At 44.4% G+C, this 15201-nt stretch overlaps 2 protein-coding genes across 6 annotated transcripts in view; one reads left to right on the top strand and one right to left on the bottom strand.

Moving 5' to 3' along the window:
- The window catches only part of gabra5 (gamma-aminobutyric acid type A receptor subunit alpha5), a 28473-nt gene extending 23008 nt beyond the window's left edge, over positions 1 to 5465 (bottom strand). The window contains exons 1-2 of one of the 2 annotated variants that reach the window (XM_086224900.1): positions 5092 to 5465; positions 1018 to 1306 (exon numbers count right to left, since the gene is read on the bottom strand). The gene's annotated coding sequence lies outside the window, so the exon portion shown is untranslated. The remainder of the gene's footprint in view (positions 1 to 1017; positions 1307 to 5091) is intronic. The other variant, XM_086224899.1, reaches the window with a different exon arrangement.
- Positions 1 to 15201, top strand: part of gabrb3 (gamma-aminobutyric acid type A receptor subunit beta3) — a 43621-nt gene that overhangs the window by 15345 nt on the left and 13075 nt on the right. For 2 of the 4 annotated variants that reach the window (XM_086224896.1, XM_086224895.1), the window contains exons 2-4: positions 3486 to 3533; positions 5323 to 5414; positions 5487 to 5554. In XM_086224896.1, coding sequence (XP_086081022.1) covers positions 3486 to 3533; positions 5323 to 5414; positions 5487 to 5554 — 208 coding nt within the window. Of the gene's footprint in view, positions 1 to 3485; positions 3534 to 4770; positions 5247 to 5322; positions 5415 to 5486; positions 5555 to 15201 lie in introns of those variants that run through there. The other 2 variants (XM_086224898.1, XM_086224897.1) reach the window with 1 other exon arrangement.

The raw sequence follows: 15201 nt of genomic DNA, 5'->3' as shown, positions 1-15201 counted from the left end.
AAAGCTGTGTTCATGGAATTAAATCAGTGTGTTTTAATTCATTCGGTTCTTATTTTGGGAGCTTGGAAACTACAAATGGTAGCATGATAACACACACTGCACATATTTGTGTGTAAGAGTATCAGTGCACTTTTAGCGTGTACACAACTGTAACACGGCAGAAGCAACTGAGACAGCACACTCAGATACCCACGAGTACGCTGTTGTCTAGGGACGGGCAGATACTGCAGGATCAGTACTTCAGTCCTCACCATGTGTACACACACATATTAAAGACACCAGTGAATGAATCATTACTTATCAGTTGTTGTTTTTTTTAATTTGCTGTCGTAAAACACAGCCAGGACATCTTCATCCCACCCTCGTCACTCCACGAGTGAAGATGATATTTTTCTTTTCTTTTCTGAATATCGCTGCCAGGAGACAGAACTCAATTTTTAGAAATGGTGGAACATTTGTGGCCTCTTTATGAAATGCACCTGTTTTATTTTGTAGGTTAATATATTCATGCATTTAATTCACAGTTATTTCATCATTATTAAATAACCAAAGTGTTACTCTAAAATGTTGGTCTATATTGTTGGGGGGGTGTCATCTACAATAAAGATCACATGCCAGTTTAAGAATAGCAAAGAATCAGTGTTGTAAAATAGCAAAAGTATGGGTGTCATATTGACTTAAAAAGTTTGGAACCACGCAGCCTTAAATACATGTCAGTCAGACAACAACACGCTGGGCTAAAGTTCTTTCTACGAGCTTTGTTAAGCCCCTCACGCTCCAAACTGTATTTCTGCATCTCAGCACAGATGCTGCCCCCCCCCCCGCTCTCTCTCTCTCTCTCTCTCTCTCACACACACACACACACACACACACACACACACACACACACACACACACACACACACACCACGCACACACACACACACACACACACCACGCACACACACAGTAAATCCTCTCGGTGATGCTGTTCCTGCATTTCCAGCTCTGCGGGAGCCCTCTTTTCCCCATCCATACCTCTCTTCCTCCGGCTCTCATCACCGCCAAGCGCGGCTCAAGTCTACGGTATCCCGGAGCAGGTCCTCTCCAGCAGCAGCAGCGGTGGAGGCAGTACACCTCTGGTGTTCTCTCCTCCAAGCCCACACGTCCCACTAAATCTCCCACTGGCCTGTAACAAGGCTCTGCTGCTGCTTACCACACAAGAAGATGCGCAGTCAAACTTCTCCCAGCTCACACGCAGGTCGCGCTGGATGTGCGGCATCAATTTTGAGGAAAGTCACCTCGGTCCGCGCTCAGCGACTGCATACTGGCCAAAAAAAAGAGAGATGTGTTGTAATTTCACTGTCAGCGATGTTATTTTGTCCCAGAGCGATTAAAAGGTTGGTAGCGGGCTTCTTCCTAACACTTCTGCTGACTGGCCATCCTTTAGTTTGGTCTCCGGAGAGCCGCAAGCGTACAGCAAGCTTCGCAGAAATCCAATAGTGTATACAAAGGCAAACACAATGCAAATAGAGAGAAGTCGAGAGAGAGAGACAGACAGACAGACGGGGGTACAGTGGATGCAGTCTGCTGGATGAAGTGGTGGAGAGATGCTTGAGGGATGGAGGAGGGAGAGAGAGAGAGAGAGAGAGAGAGAGAGAGAGAGAGAGGGAGAATGATGACTTCTGGGGCTCTTTCATGAGTTGAATCACCTCATCTAAAGGGAGAAATAACTGCACGTGTGTGCGTGTACACGTGTGAATGCGTGCACGTCATCAGCTTTTCTAAACACCAGCGTCTGACATCAAACTTGGAGGATATTCTCGACCAAGGCCAAAGGTTAGAACCAGATTCTGCGACAGCTGAAGGGCTCTCATATCTTCGCTGGGTTAATTTTCTGTCGGGATATTTATCTCTAGTCTGTTTGGTAGATAAAGGGGCGGGGCTAATTTGTCGACATGCCGATAGATAAAAGGGGCGTGGCTATTTTTCTGCCTGTCAAGGGGCAGGAATGCTTGGTCTATTTAGTAGAGGGGCGTAGATACTTGAACTCTATGTAGGTAGGTAGGGGGCGTGGCTTCTAGGTCGTATGCAGGTGGACAAAGCGAGGGCCTACTGATCTGTTTAGGGATTAGAAGGGGGCGTGGCCACTTGGTCTTTAGGTGGATAAAGGTGAGCTAACTGGTCTGTTTAGGGGTACATAAAGAGGGCGTGGCCACTTGCTCTTCAGATGGGCCCATAAAGGTGTGCAACTACTTGGTCCTTTTGCAGTTCAAGACATTTTTATCTGTCTGAAGTGGATCTCACAATCTGGTTGCTATGGTTACAGCTCAGCTGAACTGTTGTTATTATGCGTGCAAAGCGAAGGCGAATCTGTGTATTGGCGTAAGTAGGTTGTTCACAGGTCCTCTCCTGACTGCAGGTGGATAATTCGGACACACAACTTCCCCTTTGTGCTTGTGCAGCTCGATTAACGGCCAACTGATTGATCCAAAGTGGAACTGTAATTTGGGAAATTAGGTTACTTTTTTTTTTTGGCTTGTCTTTCACGTATTAATATGACTCAAGTCAGAGTGAAGTCGTGAGTCACTGGCGTCAAACTCAAAGCTGAGTAGCAAGTCTTTGTTGAATCTGAAGTTGTACAATGTGTGATCAGCAGCCACACCTCTGCGACTCTACGATTGGTTGTCGCGGCGGTGGCTGAGGCGTGCTCTCACAGTTGGTTCTAGTTCACGCTGCTTCACGTCTGCCAGCTCCTCGAGCTTCCTTTGCAACCCTCCTCCACCCGGTCTCCTCCTTTACCTGTGTAACTTACATCACTTCTGCAGCGGTTGTTGCTGACTCTGTCCTAAACCTCGTGGACCGACGGTTAACTTTTACTTTTGAAGGAGAGCAAAACAATCTATCCGTTTATGTACATAATTCATTTTTTTATGATGCATTTACTTGTATGAAGCAAAACAGATTGAGTTTTTTTCATTATAAAAGCACATGATAGTAATGACCATATTAGCTGAGTATATGTTCAGTTTCTCAGCACCTCCCGTTGTAAAATGAGGACATTGAAGCAGTAAGTACACAGTGAGACACAGTAAGGCAACACACTCATTATGTCAGCTGGAGTGGGAAGTGCAGTCAAGTATATAAAGTACATCACAGCAATTTAATCAAATTTGCTGAGTGGAATGTTTCAGTTTCTCGCTGCTACGCCATAAAATATGTACAGACGATTTTGTAACACTTTTAAATGAGCAGAAAGGATATTATCTCTCTCACACAGACACACACACACGATGCAGAATAAATGTACCCTGCTACCTCATCCGCATGCCACCCACAGTATCTAAGAACAGACCAGAACTCTCCTCTATCTTGAATGTAATACAATTATTATGTTTTTTGCTCAGTCAGTTGGTGACCCGATAAATTAAATACGGGTTGACCCATTTTGGATCCCGTCTCAGGCAGGCTGTGCTGACACTGTCCTTCTGTCTCTGGATTCACAGGAACGCTGTCGATGGGAACAAAAAGTTGTTCGCTATCTACGATACAAGGTAAGAATCAGAATCCCTGAATGCTGTTTGTTGCGAGTAACAAAAGAACCCTTTTAGCAAAGTAGTGTCATTCTCTAATGCAGCAGAGGACCACAGTCCCTTGAATAAATAGAGGGCTGTGTGTGTGTGTGTGTGTGTGTGTGTGTGTGTGTGTGTGTGTGTGTGTGTGTGTGTGTGTGTGTGGGGTTCGGGCACATTCTCATTCCCTGCAGTAATATTGACCATCATTCTTGGTGCCAAACACTGGAACAAACAGAAAACAGCTAACAAGATGAAAGTCCAACACAAACAACTTAAACTGATTGACACAGAGGTGTTACGCCTCATTTCATGATGGTATCAGGTGCAGAACCGCACCTTTAGCCTCTCCGTCTGGCTCCAATCTTTGCAAAAGAAAAGACCTTCTAATTTAAAGTAGAGGATGTTTCCATACATACTAGCCGATAATTTACCTAAATATTCATCAATGAGCTAGCAGCTAGCTGTATGTGAGTGAGTGAGACTTTCACCCTCAGCTCCTGCTAAAGAAGTTAGCATTTGCATTAGCTTTAGCTAGCATCATAGCCATTTCCTGGTGGAGGCGTGGTTTAACTAATACCTGGAAAACAACTGATCTGATCTAATGAAACCTCCAGTGACTGTGTGCTCTGGAGGTTTGCATGTGTAACAGGACGTATGGCAGTGCTGCCCAGGCTGAATGAACCGTTAAAACATGCCTTTTAAAAGTGCTAGACGCATCACGTCATGTTGCATGTTTCCCAAATTGTTCAATCCTATTTTATGGGCCAATGGAAAAATAAAGATAAAAGACTAGAAACAGAAAGGTGGCTCAGATGGTCTACGTAGCACCAGTTCATTATAATGGGAGCACCTCCTCTAACAGAGAGGTTCTGGCCTGAACCAAGACCTCCTCCTAAGGCTCTGACCTCCTGCTGACAGACGGTGACAGGAGGCGTCATCAGGGCAAACTTCTCCCGTGTGCAACCTTGCTCTGCCCTGCATGTGCCTGCTGTAGGTCAGCCTCTGTAGTAAAGGTGTCAAGGGGGGACAGGTGCCCCCCCCCCCCACCATCGCTTTCCACACTCATACACGCCACTGCCCCCCCCCCCCCCTTCCCCTGTACTTGAACTGGTCCAGATGATGATCGGGATCATTTGGACACGCGACCTTTAGTCGTTACTGCCTCGCGCTCACTATCCTGGATGACCTCAGACCCGCTCTGACCGGCCTCGTCAGGGATTAATGTGACCCCCCCTCGCTCACCCCCCAGACCTACCTTGGACTGACATACCTGTGGATTTGTAACGTCACTGGGCAGCATCATGGATGCATGAGCAATATATATCTTTATTTTTTTTTGCTTCGGAGCCCCAGAACCTATAAAGCTAACGTTACGACCGGCTAACCGGAGCATGGGGGCACGGAGCATCCTCCGCGGCGTCCCCGGCGCCGGTGAAGCGCTCTGACAGGCGAGGGACCGCGCCTCCCTCCGCTCCGTGGAGCATGTTAACACGGGCTGTACTAGAGGTGGACGCTCTCTATGTGGAAGAAGTCTCACCTGATCCGGCGGAGCTCGGCGGGAGTGTGAGCACCGCGGCTGCTTCTTAACCCGAGAGACACCCAGACACAAGGGATGCGGGGACCCCAGGGAACCGGGCTCTTTGACATCCTCTCATTGCCGCTGGTCGTAGCAGTGATGTGCTGCGCCCAGAGGTGAGTGTCTGGGGTCTACGCCGGAATGAAGCGTCCCCTGAACCCGTCACCAACCGCGTTCTCTTCTCTGTTTCAGCGTCAACGAACCGGGAAACATGTCGTTCGTCAAAGAGACCGTGGATAAACTCTTGAAGGGATATGATATTCGTCTCCGGCCAGACTTTGGAGGTATGACTGGACTCTATTGACCGCGTTTGACCGCCTTTCCTCCCCCGCTGACTGTGTTCTGTGTGTTCCAAGGTCCACCGGTTGCTGTTGGCATGAGCATCGACGTGGCCAGCATCGACATGGTGTCAGAGGTCAACATGGTAAGTTACCGCCGTGTCTGAGGGTTTGCTTTAGTTGCCTTGAGTTGAACCTCAGAATTAAACGAGGCCAAATGCTGAAAAAGTGCACTCATCAATAACTGATTAACTAATTTAGAGAGAGAAACAACATGTTGGTAACCTCTTGATTAAAAGGTGGTTTTCACTCTTTATGAAATCATCTCAGTTCTGAAGGGTTTGAGATCAGTTCTGTCAACGTGATCAAGACAGCTCATTATTTTTATGACACATTCAAAACATTTGGAATTGACTCAACCCTGCTTTAAGGCAGAAAGTCTACAATTAGTTAATACAACGATAACGACAAAGAAAATAACGTTGCCGTAGATGCTGCAAACCTTTGCCAGAATGTCATCCTGGCAAGTGAGCACGGCGTTCAAATGAACAGTTAATAACTGATTTTTAATGCTGGTGAATGCTGTATTAACCAGTAGCAACAAATCAGAACCATTTAAAATGATTCATATGGTCATGGAAAAAATGGAAAATGCATGTAATTAAAAAAAAAAGCAATTTCCCACCCTGGAAAAGTTTTTTTGCAAAACGAGTAAATTCAGTAAATTTTGCAAAGTGATAGAAATTTTATCAATGAGTATTTGCATATTGGTGGTTAAACAAACCAGGTATCTGGTCATTTTGGCTGAATGGATGCTGGTTAATTAGACATTGATGTCCTGCCTTGTTTGTTTACCAGTAAACATGTTTCAGGTATGATCAGGAACGCGTTCCTCAGAGAGTCATGGGATTTTATAGGTTAAGTTGCATATAAGATAAACCCCTGACTCTGGCACCGTGTAAGGCAAACTGATAATTTGCAATCAAGAAATATCTATTCTTGCTTCGCAGCTCAGAACTTGTTAGCGACTGATACATGAGGTCTCTGAATATTGAAGGAACATGTTGCAGAGTTTAAAATTAACAGGAAAGCACACAACAGCAACACCAGCTGCTCATAGAGGTTCCCTCTGTTCTCTGGAGAAGATGAGCCACGTGCTCTGTCAGATCAGGATGGGTTCCACGGTTTACATCCTGGTTCACCGGCTGCATGACTCCAGCGTGGACTCCTGAACGTTCCTGTCAGACCCCGAGGTTGCCATGTCTCCTCTTTTCAAGTATATGAAAAAGTTCACTTTAATGCCTGTGTGCTACATCGTTGGTCTCACCTTCTGATGGGGCTCGATGCCACAAGCTACCAAGCCGCTGAGGGAACGTGTGGTGAAAGTCGGTCTTGGTGGTTCCACGCAGGAGAGAACTCTATGTCGTTTGACGTTCTAGAGAGCCTTTGTGTATCTTGTGTCATAGCAGCTAGCAAAACAAAGAAATACACATGGCTGCTTCAGTCAGTGTGTGTCAGGACCGTGAGTTAAAAAAGGCTGGCTGTACTTTTCAGGATCTATAGTCAGTTAACTAAGTTTCAGCACTTAGCGTCGTGTCGTATTAGACACCACGCCCGCTCTTAACTTGAGAGCTTCCCTCCATATGAAAGGCTCGGCCTCGTCAGTGGTGATCGTATCACACTGGCAGTTTTAATGGCTCAGCCATGCAGACAGCACAGAGGATACACATCCCCTCCTCACGCTGGAGGCCTTGGACCAGACTAGCAAATAAACACCCCATGTGGCACTTGAGCACGTGCTAAAAATGATTTGCTCACGACAGAAACGATGGCGCGCCAGTAGCCAGGAGCCTTCTGCATCCTGTCCGATGAAATATTAGAGAAGGAGTCCGTTTGATTTGCCAGATATCCACAAAATATCCCAGATAGCAAATATTCTTCGCGCAGAATCCAAGAGGATCGCTGATCGCTGGTCAGGCTGTGAGAACACCGTGCACTCGTCACCAACGGAGGTGGCAAAATGATCTCACACCAGCGCTTCTGTGTATTTTTGAATGCCTGCAGCTTCATCACCTCTGTCAGACTACTGGAGACTGTGTGAGTATGTCTGTGGTCCTCGCTCCTCTTCCCCCTCCAGGCGGCTGTGACATTTCGGACCACTTCTCACATTTTTTGCTCACCAGAGGGTCTCAAAGCCACAGATGCTGCGAGGTTCGCTCTTAGAGAACCTTAACACGGATACATGTCATAATATGTTGTCAAAATCAGTATTCTCAGACTAGATGTAGGAGACACTCGACAAACACAATATCCAATTCTGGACTATATTTGAGCAGGCCGATAAAGCAAAGTTACAGCTCCAAGAGTCTTATTCAAATTTATAACAAGCCTGCTTTTGTGAAACTGGTTTATCCGTCTGTTATTGAAAGTATCAATCAATAGTCTTGGTTATTGCATTAATGGGCTGCCGTCATGCTGGGTTGTGACCACAGACTGTGTGAAAGAGCGGATGCAGCTCGCAGGTCTGAAACCTGTATTGTTGTACATGTCCAGCAGGGGGCAACTTGCGCGATAGCAAGATGTAGTCAGACTGAGTTGAGGTCTTGAGCTGCAACGATTAAGAGAGGAAATGAATTGCCAACTGCAGTATTTTTTGATAATCAGATAATTGTTTCAGTCTCTTCCAATCAAAAATATCAAACGTTTGTTATTTGAAGTTGTAAGAGAGCAAACTGAGCTGACAGAGGATATTTGAGGTGATTGAGCTGGATATCTTTTCAGATTTTCTTGACATTTTATGAACTGCACAAATAGAATCATGACAATGTGAGATAGCCGACGATTTGCTGGGTTCAGGCCACAGCCAGAGAGGCTCAGTTTACTTCAAGTGGAGCCTTAAAAGAGTAACTTTTACACAAATGTCTGTTGCTGCACCGTTGATTTTCTTCTGTGCAAATCCAGCATCACTGTTGATGTCACTGGTTCGTCGCGTTATTGCTCTTTAATTATTTTCACACATTCAGAACGCAAATGAAATACATATTTTCTTTTAAGCACCTGAGGCCCAGATGACAAATTTCTTTATATTTATTTTTAAAAATGCAATGCAGTGTGTATAGATCTAATTTTTAAATGCTAATTATGTGATTTTTTCTGGTATGTTTTCTCTGCAGCACCACTGTGATTCATTTAGAATGATATTCAACCTGAAGCAGCAGGCCAAGCTGTGCTTTTAATCAAACTGAGCTGCCTTTGAACATCGAGGAACATTCAAAATGTCTTTTGAGAATCATTTGACCGCAGGAGATAGAATTCTTTCCAATCATGATGTTGCAATGAGGAGTAGCTGGTGGTTGAACTTTGACCTTTCCACAACAGCTGTCACGTCTTTGCAGTTTAAACTGTGAAGGAAACAGTCGTGACAAGCCAGTGAGAGACGTGTCCAGTCAGATCATGTGAAGGCTCATACTGACGTCTGTCTGAAGATGAGACCCGTCACCCCTCTGTCGGAAAGCTTGATTGAAAATACACGTGTCGTTAGCGAAAGCAGAACAGGTGGTGATCCACCGCCCAAGCAGTAGATGTGAGTGTGAAAGAAGCCTTCAAGTTCAACACATATTCCTTCCTTCTCTGGCTTCTTAGTCTGCTTCATCATGTCCTGCTCACCTTTGACATGCCCGAGTTACCGACTGGTTGTGCGTATTTATGTGTGCAAATGCACAAGTGCTTCTGTGCTGTATGCGGTAACTTTTAATCTGTTAATAGGATCAGAGTTTACATTTAGTAAATCACTGTCAGCGGCTGGTTCTGGGTTAATAACAGAGCTGTACAGTAAGTAAAGGAGGAAACAGATTAGATCTGCAATGCAGTGCTTGTCTGTCTCTTTTCATGTGCCTCAACAAGGTCTGTGGTAGGGTTTGAGCAGCTTTCACCACATGTACTCCAGACGAGAGCCACGTCCGCCTGACTGTAGCTGTTATTATGATTGTTGTTCTGAACCTTAATTTATTCAGAGGCGTCTCACTGAGAGCGATCAATGTTTCTAAAGCCACACATCTTTTATTTTGAAACGCGACAGTGTCAGAGTCTGATTGTTTATCATCATAATCACTGTCAAATGTGACAGTCATTGATCATGGGCGTTGGGGTTTTCTTTTTATTCAAATGCTTGTTTTCAGCAGCAGGAATTGTAAAACATTACAAACCAATGAATCATGATTTAAAGATGAGCTCTGTGACGCTGGACCCTGCTAATGGTGTTCAAAGCAGAAATCCTGTAATTTGCTGCAGTGCAGGTTGTGAAGTGGTCGGAGCAGAGCGCGCGCAACTTGGCTCAGATCTACAGTGTATATCTGACTTGTAGACATAGCTGGACTTGTTTGAAGGCACCCGCTCAGTTCCCCATAAACCTGCATGAAGCTACTTCCCCACCCTTTGACCTGTAATTCTTTTGAATGGCAACAGAAGCGTTTCTAGAGGGCACTGAAAGGGCCGTATCCTGGAAAACTCACCATCACTGTTTCATACCTGGATCTGTGATATACCCACTAATGCACAACTGCGAAACTGGTCTGTGGTGTTGTGACTTCATGAGCTATCCCGATTTTGATGCCCCTTAACGCATCACAAAGGGGAAGTTGTAACCACCCCTACAGCTCTACTTTTGTGCGTGCTCCACCCATATATTGTATCCTCGTCAGCTGGTGGTAGTAATCAACAGATGAAAAGGTTTTGCTCGTTGGACTGTTTCAGAAATAGATGAATTTATATCTATTATCGTGCATCCCTAGTGGTCATAGCTCATTTAGGCAACAGAGTTTGTGCGACTTTATTCCTTTTTCTGCTCGCCATACCGCCATTCCCTCAACATTTTTAATCAGCATAGTGAATCCAACCAACTAAATGCAGTATTTGCTCATTCCCAGCGCTGTAGCCCACTAGAGCACCTATACTCTGCACCTGTCCAGGCACCTGAAGGCCCTTAATAGCTGTAAAGCAGACCCTCCCAGTGGTGCTGTTACACATTTATCCTGAAGCTCCAGTGTGAGTCAGCTGGAAGACGAATCCATCATGTGCTAAAACACCCATCCATTTTGACACTTTAACATTATCCACCCTCTGCCTGAAGGAGGCATTACCCTTAAAAATTCTGACTACAGATGCTCTTCCAGATTTATGTTGAAGGGTTGAGTTAATAAGTCAGCCACCAAACACATCAGACAGCCTCGAGGGCCAGCTGGAGACGGGGTAAGGAAATACTGGTGCAGCAATCCAGATGCAACATGCTGAGTTTTACTGCACTCAAGTGCATTTACCAGAATGTTAGACACTTTGTGGCTGTGACTACAGGAATATAAGGACAGAGTCCCTCTACTTAACAGGAGGCTTCAAATGAAAATGTAACATCAAGAGCTTTTACTGAGCTGCTGCCACTGACTAGCCGTAGCTAATTGAGGCTGAAGAACTTAAGATTTATGCAATCAATTACATTACGGGTGTGTGTGATATGAAGAAATAGGAGAGCTGTGATTACCTTCCACTAGCTTACAGCAGAGGTTTCATAAGTGCACGGAAATGTTTGAACCACTCTCGTAAAACATGGTGAACGTGTATGAATACTGCACACCAAACGCAGGAGGTATCTTAACGCCTAACAAACAGCACACACACTGACAGTTCGCTCCTGTAAACGAAGTGTGTTTAGCAGCAGTGAAACATGATAATGGGTGAGGGATTTATCCCGTCATGGAGCCTTTAAGCACCATTGTTTTGAATTATACGGCTGTCAAACATAATATTTGGGGTTGTCTGTCTTGTAATGGATGCCTTAAGCTTGTCGTGATGCTGAAACCATGAGAGCGGTTGTTCGTTTATTCTCACATAACTAAAATGTTATCTAGCCTAACAACTGTTGCCTGTTTTAGACACAGGTTTTGTTTGTAATTAATCAATCTGAGTTAATCATCTGCATCAATTTTAAAGCATTTTAAATATCTCAGTGAAAGCTATGATTTTTGGAAGATGGGAATAAATGAATAGACTTATTTCAGAGTTTGAAGTAATCTTTTAATTTCTGCCAGACAAGACGCAGCCAAGGCGTATTGTTGCCTTCCACTGCCTTTACTCACAGCTCTCCATTCACCAGCTAAAACCACGCATGGAGCCAAGACTGCAATTAACGGTGTCATTTTTTTCAATGCATTATTTTTACCTAATTAATCAAAATGAATCAGAGGTTTTGCCAACCCTGATGGCATCCATAGCGAGTTAGCAACAGAAACCAAAAATGACATAAATGGATTCCAATAATGAAGCACTCTTCCACCTTTATACAACGTTGCCTCATTGACACGGTGATGCTGGAGGCTGCCGCTCGTGACAATTAAGGTTGCAGTCGCTCGCTCAAAGACACGTTCATGTGATCTCTGGAGGGAGTGAAGATCAAATTTGCAACTAGCAACTCTTGCTCCTGAGCCAGGCTGGAGCCAGCTCAGCCTACACTGAAAACAGGTAGTGTCATAACATGCAACAGTACATGCAAATGCAGTAGCGGGAGTAACGGGTAAAAACAAACTTTCTGTGAAATCCCACATTTTTCAAATGAACCAGACATGAATGAGACTGTTTATCAGAGCGACACGACCAACAAACAACGCAGTCCGTCAAATCAGTGATGATACTTGATATTTGGGAGCTTATGGAGAAGATTTTTAGAATGTGAGATGGTCCTTTAGAGAATCATATTAAACATTTGATGTCAACCACCACTGCACAAAAATAGCTCCCCCAATGTGGCAACGTTGCACTCAAGAGGTCATAGTACTTCAAAGTCTTCTGTTTGAAGATGTGAGAGGGGTGAAAACATTATTGAAAGTCTTGTAAAAATGCTGCACGCGAGGATGCAGAGACTGGAATTATTAAACGCATGGTTTGTAAAACATGTATAGAACGCTTTTGAATCCCACAGGGAACACTTAGATGTCTTACGAAGTGATAAAAAGCCCCCTCCCTCTTGTGCGGGGCAAGCATCTTTGAGTGCTATTCCTGTATTCCCAGCAGATATCCTGGCGTTAAGTTGACACAGACAGTGTTTGACTGGCACACAGTAACCGTGTCTGAGTACGAGACTGTGAACTCCACGAGGCGAGGATGACACGACAGTCTCATCCCTCCCACTGGGCCTCATTTAATCACCGGTGCTGACAACAAACCCCTTTCCGTCTCTTGTGGTCTACACGTCTGACAGCGAAAATATTGCCTTGCACCTTCAGTGGGCTTCAACTCCAAGCAGGGCAAAAAGTATTATGGAAATGCTCTTATTAGCTTTGCAGTCATTGTGAAATGCTTGAAGTGTTTCAAATATAGCTATTAGTAATGTAGTCGCCATCTGAGTGGGTATCACACGTATAGCCCTGCTCTACTGATGATTCATCTTCAATGGAGCTGGGTTTGTGCTTTTATCTTGAGCGACTGTCAGTAGAGGGCCGCACGGTGGTGCAGTAGTCGGCACTGTCGCCTCACAGCAAGAAGGTTCTAGGTTCAAGCCCCAGCTCTTTCCCCGGTTCTTTCTGTGTGAGTCTGCATGTTCTCCCTGTTCCTGCTGGGTTCTCTCTGGTACTCCAGCTTCCTCCACAGTCCAAAGACATCAAGAGGGACCAGGTTAATCCAGACTCTAAATTGACTGTAGGTGTGGCTGGGAGAGCCAATGGTTGTCTGTCTCTATGTGTTGGCCCTGATGGACTGGTGACCTGTCCAGGGTGAACCCTGCCTCCCGCCCGTAGCCACTGGGATAGGCTCCACCCCCCCCCCCGTGACCCTCAACAGGATAAGAGGTAGAAAATGGATGGATGGACTTTCAGTAGAGTCCTGTTGGTGTTTAGCTTGGATGCGTACATACAGGTGAATTATCATTCTGCTATCGTAGAAAAAAACGCTTGGGCTTGTTTGAATTTCTGTAAGACAAACAAATACAAAGCAGTCGACCCTGGTAGGGTCATATGGTGGTCACATGACACCAGAAGAAAGAACAAGAAAGAATGTAGTCATGCATAGAATCAGTGACTTTTATGCTATTTCATAAGTACATCTACACAAGTTCTATAGAGAAGTTCCACAAAGCACAACAGAATAAAATCCAGCCGTCTTGCTACCATGATATTAATAGTCTGGTCTCAGCCTCAGTTAAAGAGAATAATGAAGACGCACGTGACTCTGAGGTACGTCAGTAAAACGGTCCTAATCACTGTGGGTGGTGGTACTCCCAGGGGCAGGGAGAATGCTCCTGAAGGATACACACACATTTTCAGCTTCGTTCTATGTCTACAGCTATTTACTAAAAGAACTGAGCAGGCCTTCAGCCATGTAGGTTGCTACTGTCAAGCTTGCTCAGGGGTTCGTGTAGCGAGGAGGACTTTGACCATGCCAGCACACAGACAGAGGAAGTGGTGGAGAGTACCCGCAGAAATAATGGCAAGGTTGTTCCAGGAATTACACTGCTTGGCTCTTACTACTAAGAATTTATTTTGAATATTCAGTTATGACTTCAGCTCACTAACAAGTTTTCTGATATGCATCACATGGTTTTTTTTATATTAAACCTGACCATGAATGAGAGTTATCTCATTTGAAAAAAGATTTTTGTTCTACCGTTGAAGTTCTTGAGATCGTAACTTATTTTGCAAGAATAATCCATCTAGACAGTTAACTTTTTTCATTTTAATGTGGAACAAAACAACATGACTTGTTTCAAGGGGATATCATTTTTTTAAAAAGCCTCACGTATTTTCCCCCAAAGCGTAGCTGACGTCTTCATATTTGTCTGGAAACAAGAAGTTAAAAACGAGCAAAGGGCGAAGACCCTAAAAAAGATTTGTTTTTGCAACAACAACAAAAAAAAGTATTAATTGAAAAAATATAAACAGAAAGTGTAATCATCACCAGTTACCGCCATTATAAGAGCTGTTGCCACTTTTAGACTGAAAATCTGCAACGGTGGTGTAGAAATGGCACCCCCGCTGTGACACTTCGCTTGTTTACACAGAACCAAACAACACCAGTGTAAACCAGCACCTCGTGTATTTGTGTCATCATGGCAAAATAGCCCCTCATTCTGATATGAATAATCACCTGTAAAGTATCATTACTGCATCTTGCAATACTGTGAAAGTAACAATATCTGTTTACGGACATATAAACACCTGCAGGAGAACTTAAAATCACCTGGGTGGTAGATGCAGCTACTGGAGGTGTCTCAGGAAACCGTTTCAGCTTGATGACATGCACACTGTCACAATTTGAGGGTTCAAACAAGAGTGAGGAAGGACCAAACTGCAGTGGTGAGAAAGCAGCTCAGGATTTTATAGAGCAAAAAGGTAAATGCATACACAGACGTGGGTAACAGGTGTCCATAATAGAACAAATAAAAGAGTAATCAAGTCCAAAGTAATAAAACAGAAGCTGCTACACGGAAACATCTGGCAAAAACTGAACAAAGAGAGGAAGTAAAACAACACACTTAACACATGTTGGCCAAACTACAAAATAAAAGAGGATGTAACACATTAGCAAAGGAACTTAGATGGTTGCGCAGGATGTGACACACAGAATCGCAAGATGAAAACATCCCACCCCAAGATAGTTGCTAGTCTGCTTTTTGCATATAGCGAATGATGATGATCATGTCTCCACCAGGTCATATATTAGCATGTGATATAATCAGCCACTCTCAGAGCAGCCTGTACTTTATATTGTACAGTAGTTGGTAACACTGGCATCTCTTTGTACACAAACTGAA

This window comes from Aulostomus chinensis, chromosome 14 (genome assembly GCF_037954235.1).
Source record: "Aulostomus chinensis isolate RoL2024-O1b breed Wild chromosome 14, RoL_Achi_v1.0, whole genome shotgun sequence".
NCBI lineage: Eukaryota > Metazoa > Chordata > Actinopteri > Syngnathiformes > Aulostomidae > Aulostomus > Aulostomus chinensis.
The sequence above is the reverse complement of the archived record's forward strand: the minus strand, read 5'-3'. Positions and strand labels throughout refer to the sequence as shown.